The 21,903-nt window shown below is 52.7% G+C and overlaps 9 protein-coding genes across 9 annotated transcripts; 6 read left to right on the forward strand and 3 right to left on the reverse strand.

Annotated features, from left to right (window-relative positions):
• Nucleotides 1-85: 85 nt before the first annotated feature.
• Nucleotides 86-4,076, forward strand: JN550_009516 (uncharacterized protein; the record flags this gene model as incomplete). The annotated part of the gene is made up of 5 exons (XM_049321597.1): nucleotides 86-318; nucleotides 469-989; nucleotides 1,049-1,314; nucleotides 1,365-3,851; nucleotides 3,906-4,076. The coding sequence occupies 5 exons, from the start codon at nucleotides 86-88 to the stop codon at nucleotides 4,074-4,076; spliced, it is 3,678 nt and encodes a 1,225-aa protein (XP_049168463.1).
• Nucleotides 4,077-4,674: 598 nt separating this feature from the next.
• On the forward strand, nucleotides 4,675-6,369 carry JN550_009517 (uncharacterized protein; the record flags this gene model as incomplete). The annotated part of the gene is made up of 1 exon (XM_049321598.1): nucleotides 4,675-6,369. The coding sequence occupies one exon, from the start codon at nucleotides 4,675-4,677 to the stop codon at nucleotides 6,367-6,369; it is 1,695 nt and encodes a 564-aa protein (XP_049168464.1).
• A 137-nt stretch (nucleotides 6,370-6,506) lies between these two features.
• On the reverse strand, nucleotides 6,507-7,633 carry JN550_009518 (uncharacterized protein; the record flags this gene model as incomplete). Its single annotated transcript, XM_049321599.1, has 2 exons — nucleotides 6,507-7,247; nucleotides 7,331-7,633. The coding sequence occupies 2 exons, from the start codon at nucleotides 7,631-7,633 to the stop codon at nucleotides 6,507-6,509; spliced, it is 1,044 nt and encodes a 347-aa protein (XP_049168465.1).
• A 623-nt stretch (nucleotides 7,634-8,256) lies between these two features.
• JN550_009519 (uncharacterized protein) lies at nucleotides 8,257-9,353 on the forward strand (the record flags this gene model as incomplete). The annotated part of the gene is made up of 3 exons (XM_049321600.1): nucleotides 8,257-8,374; nucleotides 8,432-8,727; nucleotides 8,790-9,353. 3 exons carry the CDS (start codon nucleotides 8,257-8,259, stop codon nucleotides 9,351-9,353), a joined length of 978 nt encoding a protein of 325 aa, XP_049168466.1.
• Nucleotides 9,354-9,767: 414 nt separating this feature from the next.
• Nucleotides 9,768-11,423, reverse strand: JN550_009520 (uncharacterized protein; the record flags this gene model as incomplete). Its single annotated transcript, XM_049321601.1, has 7 exons — nucleotides 9,768-9,907; nucleotides 9,961-10,033; nucleotides 10,095-10,284; nucleotides 10,343-10,391; nucleotides 10,451-11,168; nucleotides 11,227-11,367; nucleotides 11,421-11,423. The coding sequence occupies 7 exons, from the start codon at nucleotides 11,421-11,423 to the stop codon at nucleotides 9,768-9,770; spliced, it is 1,314 nt and encodes a 437-aa protein (XP_049168467.1).
• Nucleotides 11,424-12,050: 627 nt separating this feature from the next.
• Nucleotides 12,051-12,513, forward strand: JN550_009521 (uncharacterized protein; the record flags this gene model as incomplete). The annotated part of the gene is made up of 3 exons (XM_049321603.1): nucleotides 12,051-12,180; nucleotides 12,235-12,284; nucleotides 12,340-12,513. 3 exons carry the CDS (start codon nucleotides 12,051-12,053, stop codon nucleotides 12,511-12,513), a joined length of 354 nt encoding a protein of 117 aa, XP_049168468.1.
• A 782-nt stretch (nucleotides 12,514-13,295) lies between these two features.
• Nucleotides 13,296-15,305, forward strand: JN550_009522 (uncharacterized protein; the record flags this gene model as incomplete). Its single annotated transcript, XM_049321604.1, has 9 exons — nucleotides 13,296-13,434; nucleotides 13,484-13,544; nucleotides 13,611-13,720; nucleotides 13,799-14,304; nucleotides 14,363-14,396; nucleotides 14,447-14,567; nucleotides 14,622-14,642; nucleotides 14,695-15,074; nucleotides 15,127-15,305. The coding sequence occupies 9 exons, from the start codon at nucleotides 13,296-13,298 to the stop codon at nucleotides 15,303-15,305; spliced, it is 1,551 nt and encodes a 516-aa protein (XP_049168469.1).
• A 501-nt stretch (nucleotides 15,306-15,806) lies between these two features.
• JN550_009523 (uncharacterized protein) lies at nucleotides 15,807-16,905 on the reverse strand (the record flags this gene model as incomplete). Its single annotated transcript, XM_049321605.1, has 5 exons — nucleotides 15,807-16,014; nucleotides 16,076-16,172; nucleotides 16,224-16,539; nucleotides 16,595-16,833; nucleotides 16,884-16,905. 5 exons carry the CDS (start codon nucleotides 16,903-16,905, stop codon nucleotides 15,807-15,809), a joined length of 882 nt encoding a protein of 293 aa, XP_049168470.1.
• A 1,653-nt stretch (nucleotides 16,906-18,558) lies between these two features.
• On the forward strand, nucleotides 18,559-20,394 carry JN550_009524 (uncharacterized protein; the record flags this gene model as incomplete). Its single annotated transcript, XM_049321606.1, has 5 exons — nucleotides 18,559-18,636; nucleotides 18,690-18,840; nucleotides 18,907-18,966; nucleotides 19,015-19,620; nucleotides 19,673-20,394. The coding sequence occupies 5 exons, from the start codon at nucleotides 18,559-18,561 to the stop codon at nucleotides 20,392-20,394; spliced, it is 1,617 nt and encodes a 538-aa protein (XP_049168471.1).
• Nucleotides 20,395-21,903: the final 1,509 nt, after the last annotated feature.

Here is a 21,903-nt window from a genome sequence, read left to right on the forward strand (position 1 = left end):
TCCCCAGAAGGCACACCTCCGTATATTGGTAGACCCAACCCGTCACTCCGGCACCCGCCCGCCCGTCCGGCGCATCGTCGCGACCATGGACACCATCAACTTCGACATCAACGATGCGCTCAAGCACTACATGAGCGATCCTGCCAGCGTCGCCACCCCCGAGGCCGACAGCGCTCTGGTCGACTGCGAGAACGACCCCGAGGCCCTCACCAACGCCGTCATCAACCCCGTCCTCAACTCCATCGTCGACGCCGTCGCCGAGAACCCGGACTTCATCACACGCAGCGCATACTTTGACTCGCTGCAGTTTCTCTTAAAGTGCGCCCCCGCCTCCCCTCCTCGCTCCCCGTCCCACCAAGTCTCCTTCCCTTGCGCCTCCCCGTCCTCTTCACCCTCATGTCGCTGCAGCCCCAGCCGCAGCCATTCAACTTTACAAGATCCTGTTGCTGAGCTCTTCACTCTCTCCAGATGCGTCCAGGTCCTGCCCACACACGCCCTCAGCAAGATCTTCGACCTGATCATGAGCGGCCTGGCCGCCGAGGCCGACATCGTCAACCACGACCTAGACAGCCCCGACGAGCAGGAGCTCATCGCCCACCACAAGATGCTTCTCGAGGTCTACGGGTACCTGCTGCAGTGGGCCACCGCTTGCGTCGAGATCAAGGCGGCCGAGAAGTCGTCATCCGCCCCGGCCGCCCGCGCGAGAGGGAAAGGCGCCAAGTCCAAGGCCGCCGCCGGCAAGGACAAGGACGGGAGCTGGGACAGCGCCCAGCAGTTGCAGATAGCCCTCGACGTCATGACTAAGGTGCTGAAGTTGAAGTTGGGCAAGATCTTTCTGACCACGAGCGAGCGCGACACCTTCGTCGGCCTCCTGACCCGGCCTGTCTATATGATACTCGAGAGCGAGCAGCGGTGTAAGAACACGGCCATCCGGATGCATGCCTTCAAGGTGCTTTGCATGGCCGTCAAGCACCACGGACACGGATATGGTGAGTGAGCCTGATGCGGGCTTATACCCGCTTGGACTTCTGAGACTGACACGCTGCAGCCGCACAAATCTCTATTGTTCAGAACTTGACGTATTTCGAGCACTTGTCCGAGCCCATGGCCGAGTTCCTGCACATTCTGGCCGAACAATATGACTATCCCCAGCTTGCCGACGAGAGTTTAAGAGAACTGAGCAACAAGGAGTTCAGCACCAACGACACCAGGGGCCCCAAGTCGGTGTCCTCGTTTATCGTGAAGCTCTCAGAACTCGCCCCTAGGCTGGTCATCAAGCAGATGACCATGCTTGCCAAGCAGCTGGACAGCGAGGTAAGCAGGCTGGCGTGTCCGTTCCGGGGCTCCGTACTGACCGCACCTAGTCTTATACGCTTCGGTGCTCGCTGATCGAAGTCTGCGGCAACATGATCGCCCATCTTTCCACGCAGGAGGAGCGCAGCGAGAATCACAAGTCCCAGTTGAACGCCTTTTTTGACGTGCTCGAGGAGCGTTTCTTGGATATCAACCCGTATTGCAGATGCAGGGCCATCCAAGTCTACACAAAACTCTGCGATCTGGAGCAGAAGTTCCCCAAGCGGCGCCAAAAGGCCGCTGAGCTGGCGGCGCGCAGTCTCCAAGACAAGAGCAGCCACGTCAGGAGGAATGCCGTCAAGCTGCTTAGCACCCTGGTCAAGACGCATCCCTTCACTGTCTTGCACGGAGCGCAACTTGCCCGCAAGGACTGGCAAGCCCGGCTTGATAAGGTCGACGCCGAACTCGATGCTTTGCAGCCCCCGGCAGGCGAGCCCGGTCTGGGTGGGGACACCACTGTGAATGGGAATCTGGTCGACGAACCCACCCAGGTCGAATCGCCCCAGAAGGCTAGGGACCCCAAGGACCTGACCGAAGAGGAGAAGGAAGCCATCGTTCGCAAGGCCCAGGAGGACGCCGCCACATCCGAAGCCATTGAGAAGCTGACTCTGACCAAGAGGTACTACACCGACGCCCTCAAGTTCATCGACGTGCTGCAGGAGTCCACTTCTACCGTATGCCAGCTTCTAGGCTCTAAGAACAAGTCGGAAGTTATTGAGGCTATGGACTACCTAGAAATTGGCAATGCCTACAACCTAGAAGACAACATGGTGGGCATCCGTCGCATGCTACGTCTCATCTGGACCAAGGGCAACAGCGACGAGGGCAAGGGTGTTCAGTCCCACCTCATTGACTGTTACAAGAGGCTTTTCTTCGAGGCGCCTGACCACTTCACCTCCAACGATGCTGCTATCTACGTCGCGAGAAACATGATCAGTCTGACATCAGGAACTACCCCTGCTGAGCTGACGAGTCTTGAGCAACTCCTTGCCACAATGATGAAGGGTGGCATGATCTCGGATGTCGTCGTCACCAAGCTTTGGGAAGTCTATGGGTATCACAAGAGGGAGATTTCCAGGTCTCAACGTCGCGGCGCCATCATTGTGCTGGGGATGCTTGCAACCGCAAACCCAGAGATCGTCGTCGGCGAGATGGAGACTATGCTTCGAGTTGGCCTGGGTTCGCATGGACGTAGCGATCCTCAGCTGGCCAAATTTACCTCGATTGCCCTGCGAAGACTGAACCCCACGGGTCGCCAAGCCAAGGACTCGCCAGTCAAGTTCAACCGTCTGCCTAACGACCACGCGGTTTTGGCCAGGTTGGCAGCGATTACCGATGTTCCCAGCGACAGTAAAGAGTGGTTCGGTGTGGCCGAGCAGGCTATCAACGCCATCTACGCTTTGGCAAAACATCCTGACGTTCTCTGCGGAGAAATTGTGAAGCGCAAGACGAAGGCCGTTTTCGCAGCACAGCAGCGGTCATCATCCAGGCCAGAATCCCGTGATCTGGATCCGACTGTCTCACCCGAGGTGGCTGATGCTCAAGGGTTCACGGTTGCTTTGAATGAACCAACCCAGACTGTCAACCGCTCAAGTCCAGAACAGCCTGTTGAACCCAAGCAGAAGAATGCCATTGCGTTATCGCAGCTACTCTTCGTAGTAGGCCATGTGGCTATTAAGCAGATCGTGCACCTCGAGCTGTGTGAACTCGACTTCAAGCGTCGGAAGCAAGAGAAGGAAAAGATGGCCTCGTCTGAGCCTGCAGCGCCAGAAGCGCCGGCGGCTAAAGCCAGGGGTCGCAAGTCCAAGACTCCGGCACCGCCTCCGGAGGAGGCCGGAGATGAGCTTGACCTTATTGGTGGCACAACGGAGGATGACTTCACTGAAGCCATGGCACATATCCGGGAGCGGGAACTGCTATTTGGCCCTCAGTCTCTACTGGCAAATTTTGGCCCCATGGTCGCAGAGATCTGCTCACGCAACGACATCTACAAGGACAAGGGCTTGCAGGCTGCCGCGACGCTTGCTCTTGCCAAGTTGATGTGTGTGAGTTCTGAGTACTGCGAGGAGCATTTGCCCCTACTCATCACCATCATGGAACGTTCACCTGACCCAACCGTTCGCTCCAACGTCGTTATCGCATTGGGTGATATGGCTGTTTGCTTCAACCACCTCATCGACGAGAACACGGACTTCTTGTACCGCCGCCTGGCGGATCCCGACTTGTCTGTCAAGCGCACATGTCTCATGACCTTGACATTCCTTATCTTGGCCGGTCAGGTCAAGGTCAAGGGTCAACTGGGTGAGATGGCCAAGTGCCTCGAGGACAGCGACAAGCGCATTGCAGATTTGGCTCGCATGTTCTTCACCGAGCTTAGCACCAAGGACAATGCCGTATACAACCACTTCGTCGACATGTTCAGCTTGCTGTCTGCTGGTAATCTTGAGGAGGACAGCTTCAAGCGGGTGATCAAATTCCTGCTTGGATTTGTGGAGAAGGTAAGTCTTCCATGGCAGTCTGTGTGTAGAAATGCGAACTCACATATCCGACAGGACAAGCATGCTCGACAACTTGCTGAGAAGTTGGCGGCACGTCTACAACGTTGTGATACCGAGCGCCAGTGGAACGATGTGGCGTTTGCTCTTGGTCAACTTCAGCACAAGAACGAGGAGATCACGAAGGTGGTCGGGGAGGGTTTCAAGGTGGTACAGGCTACTGCGTAATTCTGTTGTGATGATCGATGACTGTCACGAGAGGCATGAGGCGGATTGTAGAATATGAGCGGCATGGCTGGATACCACACTGGGGCCACGGAGTTCTTGGTGTTAGTTCTTAATCTGTCTCAGGGTTCCGATTACCCATTTGAATGTCAAGATTTTTACCCACCCACCACGTCTATATGTTTCGTGAATCAGCTTAACATGACCCTGGCCTGCGAAGGTCCAGAGCCCAAGTCCGTGAGGGGAGTCTGCGGTTATATCATCATCAGTAGGGGCTGATTTGCATGACAGAACTCAGTCGGCAAAAAGGATGCTTGTATACCAGTTTTCACAGCTCCTGTCGTGAGGATCCATGGATGGGACGATGGAGAGTAGGGGTGATGTGTTCTTGGAACGTAGCTCAGTGCGAAATAGCACCACCGCCACAAAGCACGGCCACAGTTGTGGAAGCGGATGCGCAGCTGACGTGACCCTCATCAGTAAATCAACTCAGCCCGACCAAGGATTATAACACTCGATAACCTCTTTTCTCGATCTGCGCGTTTGACAACTAGGTTAGATATTTGAAAGTCGCTGGGATCACCCTTTGGTCGTTTCCGGGATGGCGCCAGCAGACGACGGAAAGGGCCCCGTAGATCAAGGCGGGGAATACTACGATCTCGGCTCGTATCGAAGACAGATCACCACCAGTAGTGACGAAGCGCAGAGCTGGTTCAACAGGGGTTTTCTCTGGAGCTATGGATTCAACCATGAAGAGGCAGTTGACTGTTTTGAGAAGGCCATTGCCTGTGATCCCAATTGCACGATGGCCTACTGGGGCGTAGCCTATGCATTGGGCCCAAACTACAACAAACCCTGGGAGTTCTTTGATGCGACGGAGCTGGAGACGACAGTCCAGAGAACCCACCGCATGGTGTCAGAGGCCTTCAGGACAGCTGAATCATCGTCCCCTGTGGAGAAGTCGTTGGCACAAGCTCTGTTGCACAGATATCCGGAGAGTCCGGATAAGGACATGTCGATATGGAATCAATCGTACGCAGACGCAATGGAGAAGGTGCACCGAGCGTTCCCGGAGGACTTGGATGTTGCAGCTCTTTATGCAGATGCACTGATGAATCTTACGCCGTGGCAATTATGGGACCTGCAAACCGGCCAACCGGCTTCTGGAGCGCGTACGGTGGATGCGAAGGCAGTACTGGACGGTGCTCTGTCCCAGCCTCGGGGCTCAGAGCACCCTGGGCTACTACATCTATACATCCATCTGATGGAGATGTCACCAACCCCTGAAGCGGCAAAGCCCGCCGCCGACCAGCTTCGGCTCCTGGTCCCCGACGGCGGGCATCTCAACCACATGCCCACCCACATCGACATGCTCATTGGCGACTATGAGTCCGGCATCTCGTCGAACCAGCGGGCTATAGCAGCCGATGAGAAATTCCTTGCCCGCGCGGGCCCGCTCAACTTCTATACCCTGTACCGGATGCACGACTACCACTTCTGCATCTACGCCGCCATGTTCGCGGCGCAGTCCCAGGTCGCTCTGGAGACGGTCTCGCGTATGGAGCGCTCGCTCTCGGACGAGTTGCTCCGGGTCGAGTCGCCGCCTATGGCCGACTGGCTCGAGGGTTTTCTCGCCATGCGGGTGCATGCGCTGATACGGTTCGGGCGCTGGCAAGACATTATCGACCTGTCGTTGCCTAGCGACCAGGAGCTCTACTGCGTGACGACGGCCATGGCCCATTACGCAAAGGCTGTGGCGTATGCGGCAGTTGGTGACATTGACCGCGCCGGAGAGGAGCGAGACACCTTCTTACAGGCCCGCAAGGTCGTCCCCGAGTCCCGGATGCTGTTTAACAACAAATGTGTTGATATCCTGAATGTTGCGGAGGCAATGATGGATGGCGAGATCCAATACCGCCGCGGAGACTATGAAGGCGCGTTCGCGCATCTGAGAGAAGCCATCGCGCGAGACGACGGGTTGCCTTATGATGAGCCCTGGGGCTGGATGCAGCCGACGCGGCATGCATACGGCGCACTCCTGATGGAGCAGGGCCACCTAGATAAGGCAGCTGCGGTATATGCGGAAGACTTGGGCATTGATGGCAAGCTACCCCGTGCCCTGCGACACCCCAACAATGTCTGGTCGCTTCATGGGTATCACGAATGCATGGTAAAACTTGGGCGTGTAAGTGAAGCCGCCAAGGTTGCGCCGCAGTTAGAGGCAGCGATCAAGAGAGCAGATATCCCGATCAAGGCGTCCTGTTATTGCCGCCTTAGTGCACTGCAAGATGTTTAGACATAATCTTGAGATGAAGACGCAGCTCTTATGCACACACACAGCGAAGCGTATGGTAGCGCACTATTGTGCATTCACCACAGTAGAGACTCGATGTTATTTAACAGATTCAATTCACGTCCATCGGGAAGACTCCGCTACGACAATGTTACACCCAAGTCCTTGCAAACTGCCTCGAATTGGCTCTTATCCCACGGCTCAGTGCTATCTGGCAGAATGAAGCCGGAATATGGTGACCCCGCCGCGTGGATCAGATACTCGATCCCAGGGCCATTGGTAAAGCATACGGCGCGCACGTAACGGCTTCCAAAGTCAAGCCTGAACGCCTGGCCGGCAGCTATCACCACCGTCTGCCCTTCTCTGACCTCACTCCAGGTTTCGTCTCCTCGCACCTTCACCTTCAACAGACCTTCTTGAACGCAGAAGCAGTGATCAACGGTGGGGAACGAGATCCATCCCGAGAAAGCAGAGTCTCCATACACTTTGGACGATTCGATACTCGAGATGGAAAACTTGCCCTCGCACTGCGCGGCGTTGATGAACGGCCGCGACATGACGCCGCCGAGCAGCCAGCGCGGGCCCGTGTTGGCGCGTAGGAAGTATGGCTGGCCGGGGTCCGGCAGCACGCTCTCCGTCTCCAGCCAGTCGCCAACCTCCGGCGCCTTGTAGTCGCGCTGAAAGTGAACGTCGAAGCGGTCCTTGGCCGCCATCAGCTTGGGTATCAGCAGGCTGCGCAGGTCGCGGTCGTCGGCCTCGGGCGCGATCGTCCCCGTGTACTCCTCTCCAACGTACCGGAAGAAGTCGACCCAGTCGCCTGGCGCCACCAAGCCCAACGTCTCCGTGTGTGGGCCCAGCAGCTCCGGGTTGTGGATTATGGTCTGTGAAATTGTGATGAGCAAGGCTTTCTTTTTCCATTGACTCCCATAACAGATCTCGTCGGCCAGAAATGTCCTGGACTTACCGGCGGAACGTAGGCGAAGTCGCCGGGGCCCATGATCCGGCACTTGTCGCCGTTCCAGAGTTTGAGAAAGCCCTTGGTCACGAGGAACACGTCGTGTGCTTCCTGGTGCCAGTGGAAACCCGGGGCATCGGATAGGACGGCACCGCTGGTGAAGACGGCGATGCCACCATTGGTCTGCTTGGACGAGGCTAGAATCCGGAACGCGCCCTTACTCCCCGGCAGCGTGATGCGCTCGCCCTCGAGCTGGTCAATGATGTAGTTGGTCCTGGCGTCAGGGGGTAGCGACTGCAGCGGGATGCCCATGGTGTCTGACGACTTTTCTCTCTTTCTTGATGGCGTAAGCTATTGTGCCAGCCTAGACAGTTTGTCCCTATCTTGTTTCTTGCTTGGTGTCAGCTCTCACGTTGAATATATTGGTATCCTTTGTAAAGAATGAAACATCTGTCAGACGTACCGAGACTTATGCTTGCTCGACTTATAGCAAGACCCGTTCTTCCCCAAATGGATTAGCCGAGCTCCTCTTATTGGACAAGGACCTGGTCTGTATGGAGGTATGGATGCTGTGTTATGGGGTCAGTCGCAAACCCCTTATTTACCCCACAGTCCCGAGTGGTACTGTTCGGCACTCATTACATGCATGAGTGAAGCATTGTAGAGGGGAAAGACAAATTGTGACTCAGGTTCAGGTGGCGGAAATTCCGGGTTTCAAGGGCGGATGTAGCTACTACGGAATTGCCGAGACACTATGGCCCGCCACATCCTGTTTCCCCACAGTATCTCAATAGAACTCCCCTGGTGGTTCTTACAAGAGCGTCGTAGACACTGGGGGTTCGCTACACGGCTGTTCAATGAGACAACTGTTGCGCTAGCTCCTTTCTGCGGAGTTATGATCGAGTTGCGGTGAAGCTTGGTGCCTACTCCAAACAATGGCGAAACCAACTTCCAGGCGGTTCATCTACAAGATCGTTGACGGCCTAGAGATTGATGTTGACGTCTACCTGCCCTCTTCTTCGCCGGGGAAACAGAAAACAGGCCATCCTGTAAGTAAGTCATCGACACCGTCATGGATCCACTTTGCCGCGTGCTCACCTTTGTGCTCAGTCGTTGACATCCATGGCGGTGCCTTTATGCTCGGATCATCCGCGATGGTCAACAAGGACCAGGTTGAGGACTGTCTGAACCGATCATGGATCGTGCTGGCGCCAAATCATCGGTTGTGTCCCGGAGTTGATCTTCTGAAGGGTCCGATGCAAGACTGCCGTGATCTGCTGGCTTGGATATACGACGGTAGCTTTCAGAAAGCTCTCTCCACCGGAGAAGAATGTAAACATCGAGTCGACCTTGATCATGTGTTTGCTTTTGGGACGTCGTCGGGTGGAACCTTAGCCCTCAGTCTTGTAAGTTGAGGTTTATTTTTTACTTGACAAGGGCAACAAGCCGATTAATCTCATGGAACTAGGGTTTCGATGTGCCTCGTCCAGTTGCAGGTATATTCGACATGTACGGGCCCTGCAACTTCTCGGACCCCTTTTGGGAGACTCCACTACCGCACGTACAGGCGCGTCTCCCAGCAAAGCCAATAGATGATTGCAAGTCCAAAGTCTTTGCAGAGTTTCCTGTGCCCATTGTCGGCGGTGTCTCGCTCGAAGGCCAGACCAACCCCGGCGGGCCCAATTTTGCTGACCCGCGCGTTACATTCGCATTGACGCAGATCGCCAACGGCAAAGTCATGAGCGCCGTGTTTCCATCAAGAGACTGGGACGAGGTCGACCCATTGCTCAACGTGGCCAAGGCCGGCTCGCGGTTTCCGCCGACCTTCATCGTCCATGGGGCCGCCGACACCATGGTGCCGATCAGTCTGAGCCGGGATCTATACGCAGCGCTCCGCAAGGCGGGCGTTAAATGCGGCATGACCGAGGTGCCTGATGAGGAGCACACGTTTGCGGGTACAATGAAGGTCGGGACCCGGACTTGGGACCTTCAGCGTGAGGGGTTCGATTTTCTGGAGAGCTTGATAGAGTGAGCTAAGAGTATCAAAACAATTCAACTATACAAGGCTCTTTCTATTTAGCAGTCGATCTTGTCGTGCGTGAATCACGGACACTCACCAAGTCGCCGGTCCGTGTAAGTCCATGAAGGAGATTAGGCTGAGGCGCGTCTAGAATATCGAACAAAGGTAAATAAAACGTACGTGTCGACGGCGTACGAAGTCAGGTATACTTTCTTGCTGCGAATAAGCAACACTTGATTGTTGATAGTAGGAAAGTGTTGTGATATACATTCTTCTGCTATGCTAAATGCGCTGTGCCAGGCTAGACATAAGACTGAAACTTCAACGAGTCGAAGCCAAATACTCAGGCAATTTGCATGATGAGGATCAAGAATTGGTCACGAAATGGCCTTCACGTTCAGCCTCGTCTTGAACCACGAGCTTAATCTACTGATAAGCTGCGAGTTCGTCTTCGCTCGTGCGGTTGGAACCGGAGAGCTTTGGCTGGGAACGGCGCTTTTCGAGAACGGATTTTGCTGCACAGCGTTCGCCACCTCCTTGTAGGCGTCGTACCCATATATCCACCGCTGTACCTGAGGACATGTCCATCTGCTAGGAAACGGCCCATCTAGTAGCTCACCGTTCATTTGTTTGAGGAAGAGCTCATCGCGGGCTTCTTGCTCTGGGCCATCTTGCATGTGGAATGCTTCACGCTAGACGGAGAGGACTCAACTCAGGATGCGTCCAACGGAGAGTTCAGTACTTCCAACATACCTGTTTAAATGTTTCCCTGACAATAGCTTCACCTCTGGCTTTGCGTAGTTTCTCATACATCTTCAGTGCCTGAGGAAGCTGGTCTTTTGAGGTGATATGCCCTAGAAGTTGGCCCAAGACAGCTCCATCTTCAATGGCGGAGTTGGCTCCCTGAGCGAGGTAAGGAAGCATAGGATGGCATGCATCGCCACTGGAGCATACATTTCGGTCAGTAGATAGGGGTACAACATAGAAGCATGGATACTTACACAAACACGAAATTAGACCTCTCGTTCACCCATGAGTCCATTTCATCTCCTGTTACATGTTAGTGAACGGCTTCCGGTACCAGGCTCGGTGTATGATGTACAACTGACTGTGCATAAGTTTCCACTTCTCAACATTATCCACTAGGTCCAAGAATCTGTTGAGAACTGGATCCCAATCTCGGAATAATGCCTTCATCTCCTCAGTCGAGCCTGCTTGTTTCCTCACACCCTCAGGCAGGTCATCTGGTACCAGGAGCACGATATTGTACACGTCACCCGCCCGCAATGAATAGCCGACAGCATGAGCCCCTGGTCCGATCCAGAAATGGCACGAAGGATATTTGACCCAAAGTCTCAGTTCGGGGTCCGTAATCTGGTCAAGCTTGAGCACGACCCGATATGCCAGATCACCAGTTGGCAGCGGCAGATCGTTGGTTCCCAGATAGCAGGAGCGGCACGTTGACCATAAGCCGTCGGCTGCAACGATGAGATCTGGGCTCAAACAGAGCCCAGAACCACACGTTATCGCTGGCTTGTCAAAGTCAATAGAGTCAACCTTCTCCCCGAGCTTGAACTCTACCCCTAGTTCCTTGGCACGCTCGTACAGAGACAGTTGCATGTCAACTCTGTGAAGATCGATGAACGGTGACCCATACTTTTCCCTAATGTTCTTATCAAAGTTCTTTTCCATCAAAAGCACTTCTCCGGAGTAGCGATGTATTATCAAGGACGTCGGCTCGGCAGCTGAAGTCCACAACCGATCGGGTAACCCCCATTTCTGAAGAATCCTGGTGCAATTGGGTGTTACCTGGAGTCCTGCGCCAACCTGCCGCAAGTCTGTCAGAACGTTGCATCTTGTTGTAAATGACCATTCCACTTCGCACCTCGAGGAGCTCCTTAGCGGACTCATAGACAGTCACATGATGTCCAGAGAGAGCGGTGCCTATCGCGGAAGCAAGGCCACTTAGCCCTGCGCCGACGACAGCAATGTCCAGGCTCACAGGGCTCTTGCGATGTTGTTGTGTCTATAACGTGTTAGTTGGAGGCTCGAAGACAAGGCTGGTAGCGGAACATGTACCATGCTTTTATTCTTAACCACCTGCTGTCAGTAGCCTTTCTCTCTATCAACCCGTGGGCTCGAGGAACAGGATGGGACAAAGACACGAATCAACGCTAGAGATCGTGGAACGTCGCTTCACGACATTAATCTGATAATATATGCGTTTAAAAATGGTGCAACGAGTAAGGCGTATGCGTATGCCACGCCAATATATTGTGGGACTAAAGAAATGCACTCCTTCAAACCTGCCAAGTGAGAGCTGAGGATACCAGAGAAGTAAAGGAAATCCCGGTAAAGAACGGCGACCCCGCTTGCCCTCACACTTCATGCACCTTCTGAATGCGGAACTCAAGAACTTGGAGATGATGATCAATCTGGGGAAAATAGAACGAGGGTCTGAACACCGGATATTCCGCCAAGCCCCCACTGTTGCATACCTACGGGAATTCCGGGAGACCCTGGGGTAGTCGGCAAGGCAGGACGCAAGAACTACCGGCGGGAAATGGGGCCGCGATGATCGCCGAGGGCCGGGCAAGAAATTGGCCGATGCAAGGTCTAATATACGCACGGCGACAGTCTGATAGCGACAATTCAACTTGTCAATCACATGGAGGGAATCCCAGTGTGAAATTCTATTATTACGAAAAGATGGCGCCCAAAGGCCCCTACCGGCTTGTTACCGTGAACACCGCGCCTGACCGGGCAAGGAGGCTTGTTGGTCGGATGGTCGAAGGTCTAAAAGACCAATATACCATTGAGCATGTTGCAAATTGCGAAAGTAAGGTACTTTCCGGTCCTTGTGAATCCGAACTGGAAGTCTAACGATGCTCAGAAATTGACGAAGTTGATGGGAAAGTGAGAGAGTTTCAACCCGATATACTCGTGAGCTGGCCGTGGACAAAGCCCAGCTAGGACTAAACCTGCTGACCTGGTACAGTTCTGCGCGTCAATGTGGACAAGCGAAGAGGCTGCACAAATTCAGGCAATAGCAAGGTCAATCAAGCCAGGTATCAAGACTCACGCACTACCTGCTGGTTTTCAGGTCAAGCGAGGGCCGGATGCAGTGGTGGAATATTTGTTGGAGAAGGTGCCTCCATTGCTGGAGTCATAAGGCTCCCAACAGCCTGACTACGTATAGATAGAAAGGACCCGTCGCGCAGCGTCTCGACAACTCCAGAGATATCAGCTATAGAGCATCTAGATAAATATTGGCTTGATTTTGAGGCTCGTCGATAGACCTCGAGCACGGGACGAGAAGCTCTAGAAACTCAGCACATTCATCCAGCAGCTTAGTTCGGTTCAGCCCATCGGATAGACCGGACTTTTTTCTTAAACAGGTGCGGGGATGGTGGGGGAGACCCTTAAATCAAGCAAGCATGCACCATACGATGGTACGGCCGAACCCTGCTGGGCCACCCGAAACTCCAGGTCTCTTCGTCCCTGTAGAATAAACAGACAGCAATCGTCTTATCGCCCATGTGAAGGGATTTGCGTTCGCCATAACCCCTTAACCAAAGCCGTGGGTGATCGAGAGCCCGCTTACTTCTCAGCGCTCCAGTCGGTACCTAGGTAAAGAGTAACTATACGCGACTTAGTGGCAGAGCGCTATGTATTCGTGAACCAGAGCAATCCCGGTTGCCATCCCCCGCATCCGAACCCCACATTCTCCATTCCAAGTCCGGCACGTGAGAGCTCTGTCCAGATCTCATGCCTGGACCACCAATAATCTCCTAAGCAGATCAGCGTCGTAATTTGGCACCCCGGCCCCGGAGTTAGTCAACACTTACAGAACAAGCCTGCCTGCCAATCGACCGGGACGATTATCATGATTCCGCAGTGCTCGTATCTGGAGCCGATTCCGGAATCCAAACGCATCGTCATCGGTTCCTGAACATGGAGCAAGCCGGCGTGCGACCTCCTATGCAGAATTCCGGCAGCAAGGTCCGGCGGCCCCGGGCAGCGCGCGCTTGTGATGCTTGCAGAGTCAAGAAGAACAAATGCGATGATCTATATCCATGCACTTATTGTAGAAGTGAGAGACTGCCGCTCTCCTATGGTCCTGTGTCTAACCTATCTTCCAGACCACAACATCGAGTGTGTGTACAGAGGCCAAGAAGTAGGGAGAAGGCTATTCACACCAGAGTACGTCATTGCCAAGCCCGAGCCTTGCGCAAGTATGTTGCACTGATACATACATACACCAAACAGCTACGTTCGGAACCTTGAGGAGCAGGTGAGACGTCTGTCCGCCTTGGAGAGGCAGGCAAATGGAGGACAAGCATCGCCCCATCTGCCATCCACAGGAGAGCCTGATGCTGGTACGCCCGCAACCCCGCCCTCAAGAGGGACTGCTGGGCAAGAAGTGTCAGGTATAAATCAACACACAAGGAATGTAGAATTCTACGGCAGTTCGTCGTCCGTGGCGCTCCTCTCTCATGTTCAACGTGCGGGGGATGCGCCGGGAGGGTCCACAGAGGATGCTGACGGCGAGGCTCTTGTTACCAACTTGCACAACGATGCGTTCTCACCGGCCGTGGACGCTGCTCTGTCCAGCCATCGCCTTGTAGGCCACGCAACTCACTACCCGCAATGTCGAGTGTTTATTACGAGTTATTTTACCAGTATCCATTATGTCCACCCCTTTTTGGATAAGACAGAGTTCATGTCTCGTTGCGAGAATCTGTGGTCACAGGATGGCAGTGCGTCTCATGCCTCCAGCTTTGCTGCTCTTTACTACAGCATTCTGTCACTCGGTGCGCTTGTAGGGCCTAGGGAAGATGAGCCAATAGGGGGAATTGGGAACCTCCAATGGAGTAGAAGGTTGTTCGATGAGTCGATTGCACGCTGCCACCGGCTGGGCATGGTCACGGACCTGGATATGGTCCAGTGCTACTTCATGCTGGTAAGGACTATTTGTCGTTCGTTTCTACTACAGTTGGCTAACATCTCTGCTCCTCTAGGCAAAAATATGTCAGAACGAGCTGAACCCACATTGTATGTTAAGTAGCGATACAACCCTGACCCGATGTTGACTGTTAACTCAGGGTCGTATATGTATGTGGGCCTAGCAGTAAGGACTGCCTTGGCGATGGGAATCAACCGTGAACCGAGTGCACACTCTAGAAAGAATGTTTCCCAACTCAAAGCTGAGACCAGGACATGGTGGTAAGTCTGTTGCATGAGTACTGGGGTCTCATCATCCACTAATGCTTTACCAAGGGGCCTCTATTCGCTTGAGACGTAGGTTCGGAATTCCAAAAGTGTTTCCACGTTCTGACGATCAGTCCTGCAGCGAGATGTCGTTCGCAATGGGCAGGCCCGATACGCTGGGAGCTGATTTATACCATAATCGACGTTTTCCCGTAATTGGGAACGAAAGCTGCGACTCGTCACCGCCTTCTGAGAGCTTCGACCCCCCTCATGTTGCTATCATCAAATCAATGGTCGACCTGTCGAGGATCACCAGGAGCATATGCCTCGGAATCTATCTTCCTGAAACCATAACCCCCAGAACGGTGGCGCTTGCTTATCAGCTCGAACAGGATCTCGACAGATGGGTTGAGAGCCTACCCGAGAGTATACGTCCACGACAGTCTACTGCAGGTCCACTTCCACTGAAAAGTGTTCGCGATCCTCAATGGGCCAAAAGACAGAGGCTAGTGCTCGGCATAAGTGAGTTGCCTGGGCAGCGGCATTTCCATGATTCTAACTCTTTGACTCGTAGGGTATCATAACCTCCGAATACTTACATTCGGCTCGTTACTCCTTACATCGTCATCCAATGAGCGTAGTTCCCTGCCAGGCTTACGTGAGGGAATCAAGAAATGCCTCGACTCGGCAAAGGAAACCATCGATACAATATACGTAACATATCAGCACCATGACTTCTTCCGGACATGGTGAGTGTCCCCTTTCTATTCCTCTCAATCACCAACGGGCAGTGATTAATCAAGGATAGGTTTTATAACACCACATATACTGTATTCGCAGCTTCTGTGATTTTAGTATACGTAATGAAAGAAGCTACTGAAACTGAAATCGACCCTTTGCTAAAAATCGTTGGCATGGCAATAGAGATTCTCGAGACTATGGATGAGTGCGTGGTTGCGTTGAAAGCGGCAAGATTACTGCAAAGGGCTACCGAGAAAGCAAGGCGGAAGTTTTCAACGGAACCACCTCCGGACATACCAGCAATTATGGATGCTAACGAGGCTATGCTCCATTTGAATCACTACTGGGGACCCCTAAATCTTATAGATGGAGAGATGGACCTCGACTTCGCGTTTCAGTTAGAGGACGTCGAAGGCTCTAACTCGATATTTGGCAACTTATGAAATACCAAACGCAATTACAGTCACTTCCCCTTTTGAATTCAAGGATAAGTGTAAACTAGCTCTATAGTCATCATACCTCGTTCTCGAATACATTAATGAGGGTCCCAATATGCGGTGTGATCTTCACGTCAAACCGATCTCCATCCCGGAGTGTTACCTTGGGGTTTTTTCCCACGCCCACTCCCGCTGGAGTGCCGGTTATGATAACCGTACCCGCGGGTATTGTTGAACCCTGCGAAATGAAGCTCAGTAACTTGGGAATGGAGAAAATCAAGTCGCTGTAAAGTTGGAGTTGTCAGCTTCTCGGATTTATGCGGGGATATTGATGTGGGAACATACTCAAGCCCGCAGCTCTGCAAGACTTCGCCGTTCTTCGAGCCCTGTAACTTTAGCTTCGATGGATCTGGGATGGCAGACTTGGATGCAAGGACCGGTCCTAGTAATCATGTCAGATGCAGGGCATTATTGGAATCGCATGGGACCGTACCAATGGGACATGAACCGTCAAAACTCTTGGAAAAGCACCACTGCGACTGCGCGAACTGGGCTGCACGGCTGGACACATCGTTGGCAGCGGTGTAGCCTAGGACATAGTCCATGGCATCCTCCTCGGACACGTTCTTGAACGTCTTGCCAATAATGACTGCGAGCTCGGACTCGTAGTCGCCACAGTCGTCCTTTTGTGTGAGCTTCGGCAGGGCGGTTTTGGCTGGCCACGGGTCTGCGAGGGCAGTGCTGGGCTTCATGAAGAGAGTCGGCACCTCTGGCAACGCCACTTTGACTTCTTGTGCATGTTGCACATACTGCGAGCGACCGCATCAGCGCGGACTTATATCTTAGAATACTGAGTTGACTCACGTTCAGACCAATGCAGCGAATGGTACCGACTTCACTGCTGTCGAGCGGTGATAGGACCCTGTCAATGACTTCTTTCTGGCCGGTCGCCGATCCCGCTGCCAGGACTGATGTGCCAGAGAAGACATTGACGGTAACCTCCTGGCCATTCCAGAGCGCTTCGCCGACGTCCACGCTCTCCGACTCAGGCTCGCCCAAAAGAACCTTCGAGGCATCTGATTTGGGGACGAAGCGTACAAGCCCTGTGGTTTCGTGAACTCAAGAATCTCATGCGTGGGGTCAAGTTACTTACGCTTGAAAGAGGGGGCCGCCATCTTGAAGGATTTCGTTACAAAGGAAGGGCTTACGTAGAAGGTATAAGTCAAATGGAAATTTGACAGTGTACTTTGAGGTAAGTAGCTAGCTTTTGTGTACCGAGTAGAATGTCCTCTGAGTACAAGTATGGTGCTGTGCAATAGACGTGGCAGACCCCGGAGCAGTTTGGTTCGGGTGTAAAAGTTCCCCCGACAGCTACCGATTCCGCCATCCGGCCGTTTCTGGGTCGGGGTGCGGAATTGGCGGAATACCCGGCTAGTCTGTGGGAAACCCGCTGGGGTCCAAATTCCGGATTACAACCACCGAGGCCGAGTCTATCCCGGTCGGTCGGTAGCTATATCTAGTGCTCAAAAAAGAATAGAATATCTCGTCTTCGTTTCCACACGAGGGTGGTTTGCTTCCACGTTTGAATTAGCGAGGCTCAATCAGAGCACTAAAGTATACAAGACGAGGAAGTTTTGAACCATCCCTTTAATGACACCGGTGGAATCACGGACTCAATCGTAACCCTTTTACTCTTAATTCCTCTTCTAAACTTCGAAAAATATCGTCTACATCTCATTAGTTTAGTCTCTAGCAGTAGTTCGAGCAAGATCAAGCGTTAAAGACGGATAGACTGGATGTTCAATTGCCGCTCTCGCTCCGCCATTTTGTGGCTAGTAATAGAAAGCATTAGGAAGAAAGACTCAAAGATGCTTGGTGGTGCATCCCAGGGAAGCTCACCTGCTGTGGGCTTTGCTATGACGGCAATGCCAATCCAGACCCAACAATGCATACAATACCAAGAAGGACCACAGAAGTGCGAAACTATAGCGAATACCCATGTGGCCATGCATTGGTTAAGGGCCGAGTCTATACCTTTCCATCTAGTAGGGTTCAGTATACGCAAATTGTAGAAGCACCATTACTGTTGTGGTAGATTCCTTCAAATGCAGCGACCACATCGGATTACAGGCGTGAACGCACCCTGTCTAGAACGAAGCCGCGGTGTATTCCCACCAATCGAGCGGATAAGGGAAGTAACAGCCCCGTAGTATTTCTGAGGGACATGAGAGGCACCATAGCGAGCCAAACCGCGAGAGCGATCGTCAAGGGAACGAAGCCAATCATCGTTCCAGCAACGGCAGCATCGTATAAGATAGCGTACCTACAGAGCTTCACCTCGACGCCGCTTTCACGGCTGAATGCCGAGGACTCATCCCATCATCCAATGGCAGAAGCCTCGGGCGCCTGAGGGTCGAGGTAGGTGCGCTGGGTCATCGTCAGTCAGATCAGGCACTTTCAAGACCGGATGATGTGTGATCCCGTCCAGAGAGGGGATAACACGCCGCTCGCTCTATGTGGCGCAGGTAGGATGCAAGGGCTGTGTTGGTTGGATGTGGGGCGGGGCAATGGCCTGTGAATCCATAAGCAGGACAGCACCTAGAATCAGATGTTGCACGGGGCCTATAAAATGCCCATTTGCTAAAGATATAACCAACAGCCACACAAAGAATGGGCCTGGCTCCCCCGGCCACTGTCCCCGCTCATCTTCATCGGAGGCTCTACAACCTTGACCCGCCTGCGCGACACTATGTCATGTCTACCAAAGCCAATTAATCACCCATATCCAAATCATCCAAGAGTATCTGGAAACTTTTTTGACTTAACTCATGTCATTTCTCATGCTCAGCTTGGGCTTCTACCCGGGAGCCGTGGTATATGGTACCCTCGGCCTCGTGGTTTCCTACGTGCGATGACATCCTTCTAGACGCCATGTAGTGTCTACTAACACAACAACCAGTTCATCATAGTAGCCGGCTATCAAGTTGTACTACATCCGCTCAGTCGCTATCCGGGACCCTTCCTTGCCAAGCTCACCGATGCGTATCCTGGCTTCTACGCCTTCAGGCGCCGTCTTCATTTGACTACGTACTTGGACCTCCAGAAGTATGGTATGATTAATATATCTTACACTCAGTGCTACACGCAAGGCTTCTTTCCAAAGTAACATTCGATAGGCCCTGTCATGCGTCATGGGCCCAACAAACTCGTTTTCAACTCCATCACAGCATTGCGAGGTATGATGAAAAGTATATGCCCTTACTGTAGCTGCTAACGCATATTAGACATATACCAGAATGAGAAGGTCACAAAGGCTGATTCATATCTGGTTTCACAGGCAGCACCAAACGTGTTTAACTTCTTCAATGCCATAGACAGGGATTTGCACCGGGTAAAGCGTAGGCTCATAGGTGGGGCCGTCTCGGAGCGCTCCATACGCGGCTTTGAGCCTACACTATCTGCCCAGGTGGACATCTTCGTGACGGGGCTTTTGACATCTTCTGGTCCTATCAACGTGACGGAAAGAAGCAAGCGGCTAGGCTATGATATTGTCGGCCACCTCTCTTTCGGATACGACCTTCGACTACAAACCCACGAGACCAACCGGTTCCTCATCAGCGCCATTAGACTCGGAAATTACCGGAGTAACCTGAACATGCAGTTCCCATTTATCCACAAAATCCACCTACATGATGTCGTGGGCCGTTTCTTCTATCCGTCATGGGACAGGTTCACCAGTTTGTTGCAAACCATGATTAGATCCCGCCTTGCTCAAGACAAGGACGCCCAGAACGACTTCTACGCGCATGTTTCCAATGCCCTAGCGACGGACGACGAAGACCCGCAGCAAATTGACCTCTGGACCGAAGCAATGTTCTTCACGATTGCAGGTTCGTGTCAATGCTCCTCTCAAATTAGAACGTGGTTAAACTGACAGACTAGGTGGTGACACAACCGCGGCAGCTGTTGCTGCTACTTTTTTCTATCTATCACGCAACCAGGAGTGCTACCAGAAGGTAGCTCAAGAGATACGGTCTACTTTCAATTCCGGCTGCGAAGTGAGAGGGGGTCCTCTGCTGTCGGGCTGTCGTTATTTGCGTGCCTGTATTGATGAGTCGCTGAGAATGTCTCCGCCAGGGCCCAGCACGCCGTGGAGACAATTGGCTCCAGACGAGAAGGACAGCGTAGTGATGATCGACGGGCACCCTGTTCCAAAAGGCATATCATTTGGTGTGAATATTTATGCATTCCACCATAATGATGAATACTTCCCGAACCCGTATCAGTTCTCCCCTGAGCGGTGGCTAACCCCGAGTTCTGATACCCCAGAAAACCGCGAGCCTTACAAGCTCATGCGTGAGGCCTTCTCTCCTTTCTCTATAGGTTCTCGTTCATGTGCCGGAAAACCGCTGGCTTATCTCGAGACCAGTCTTGCGCTGGCTAAAACACTATGGTACTTTGACTTCAAGCCGGCTTCCGGAAACCTTGGTCAGGTTGGCGCAGGTAACAGTGGGGCAGAGATAGGAAGGGAGCGACCGGGGGAGTTCCAATTGTTTGATACTTTTAACTCTGTCCATGATGGTCCCTACTTGACTTTCAAGCCTCGGGGCGATTTTGTATGGCGCGACCTGCACCTTCTGAAGAAGGCTGAGACCTTGTCCTGAATTGCCGATCTCTGGGAAGTTCATATTTTTGCGCCCCTCTCTCGGGTACGCACAGATGAATAGAAATTTCAACCCATGCTGTATTTTAATTATATTTCCAGTCGTTGACGTAAGTTCTAAGAGACGCTTGCTCGTCAACAATGCCAGCACCAACAACTTGCGTAACTCAATGTTAGACCTGCTCCACACGCTTATGTACAACTTGGAAAAAATGTCAGTGATTTTACCAAGAGCCCAACGTTGACAGCTTGAGTATCATACATGTAGCGACGCGACAGGGGACACTGCTTACAGTAGACGATGTTGGAGCATTCTCCGATTGATTTCTTTATTTCTTAGCTCCTTTCCAGTGAATATGCGCATAGAGGAAATTTACATGCGGCAGAAATCTCGCATTGTAGCATCTCAACAGAATGTCTCGGACTACATCCGCTGGTTGAGGATATTGTATTAGAAGTCAAAGCAAGGGACTTATCTTCCCATCTTTAGGGTTGCCACATCCATAGTGTTTCGTGTCTCTGAAGTAGAAGTCCATTTACAAGGGTCTGGCGCGCTATTGAGTTGGAATTGAATTACTAGTTGCAATATAAGAGACCGGGTTTCGCCACTTGGGATTCCTAGAATATTCCCAATATGTAAACTTGGATGTCCCCGGCGCTGGGAGAGCTTCCACTAACTACATTGTACATCCTAAGGCAGTTTGGTATATAGCGATTGATTTGGCATGTAGATCCAATGGCCACAATCCCGACTTCATGGAAGAGTTTAGATGCTAGAAGTCCGTGCCAACCCCACGCTATGACAAAAGTACTGGGAATTCATATACAAGCGGACATAAACTCAGTGTAAGCATAATCAGCGAACGTCGTAACCTTAACCATGTCGAGCGCCAGAAGATTGCGACTGTCTAACTAGGCCGGCCGGAGCCCCGTCATCGCGATAGATACAAGACATTAAGCCTCGCGGCCAAGAGTGCTTTAACGAAGGTAGCTATTGAAGTCAGACTAGGGAATAACGTGTTCCCTTTTTATCACCACTTATCAGGTGTGGCATTCTGCCAGCTCAATCGATTTAGTCCCCAATGTGGAGCCAAACGTCAATTAAAGCGCCAAGCCACTAAGTCATTAGTCAGGGGTCTCTCTGTACATAGTACGAGTAAGACGCGTTTTGTGAGCTACCGGTACCGCGGGTCATCTGAGATATCAACTAACCAGCGCAGTGTTGAAGATGGAAATTCTGGGGAGAAGTGACCGGTGGCTCCGCCGAACCCCTCGATTGTATATGAACTTACGCAAAACGGCATCGTACACTTCGCCTTGATGGCTGTGACACCAGGACAGGCAGTGTTTCCCTGTCTTGGCAGGAATGGAGCGATGGGGCACAGGCTGACACTTAGCATCCTTGGCCGTATGCGCCAAATGCGGATTAATGCGGCCGATCCAAGGGAGAAGGGGAGCTGCAGAAAACCGTTCGTGACACAAAACCGTTTGGTGCAGCGTGGATTGGGTC

This window comes from Neoarthrinium moseri, assembly GCF_022829205.1.
Source record: "Neoarthrinium moseri strain CBS 164.80 chromosome Unknown scaffold44_Wmoseri_CBS_16480, whole genome shotgun sequence".
Lineage (NCBI taxonomy): Eukaryota > Fungi > Ascomycota > Sordariomycetes > Amphisphaeriales > Apiosporaceae > Neoarthrinium > Neoarthrinium moseri.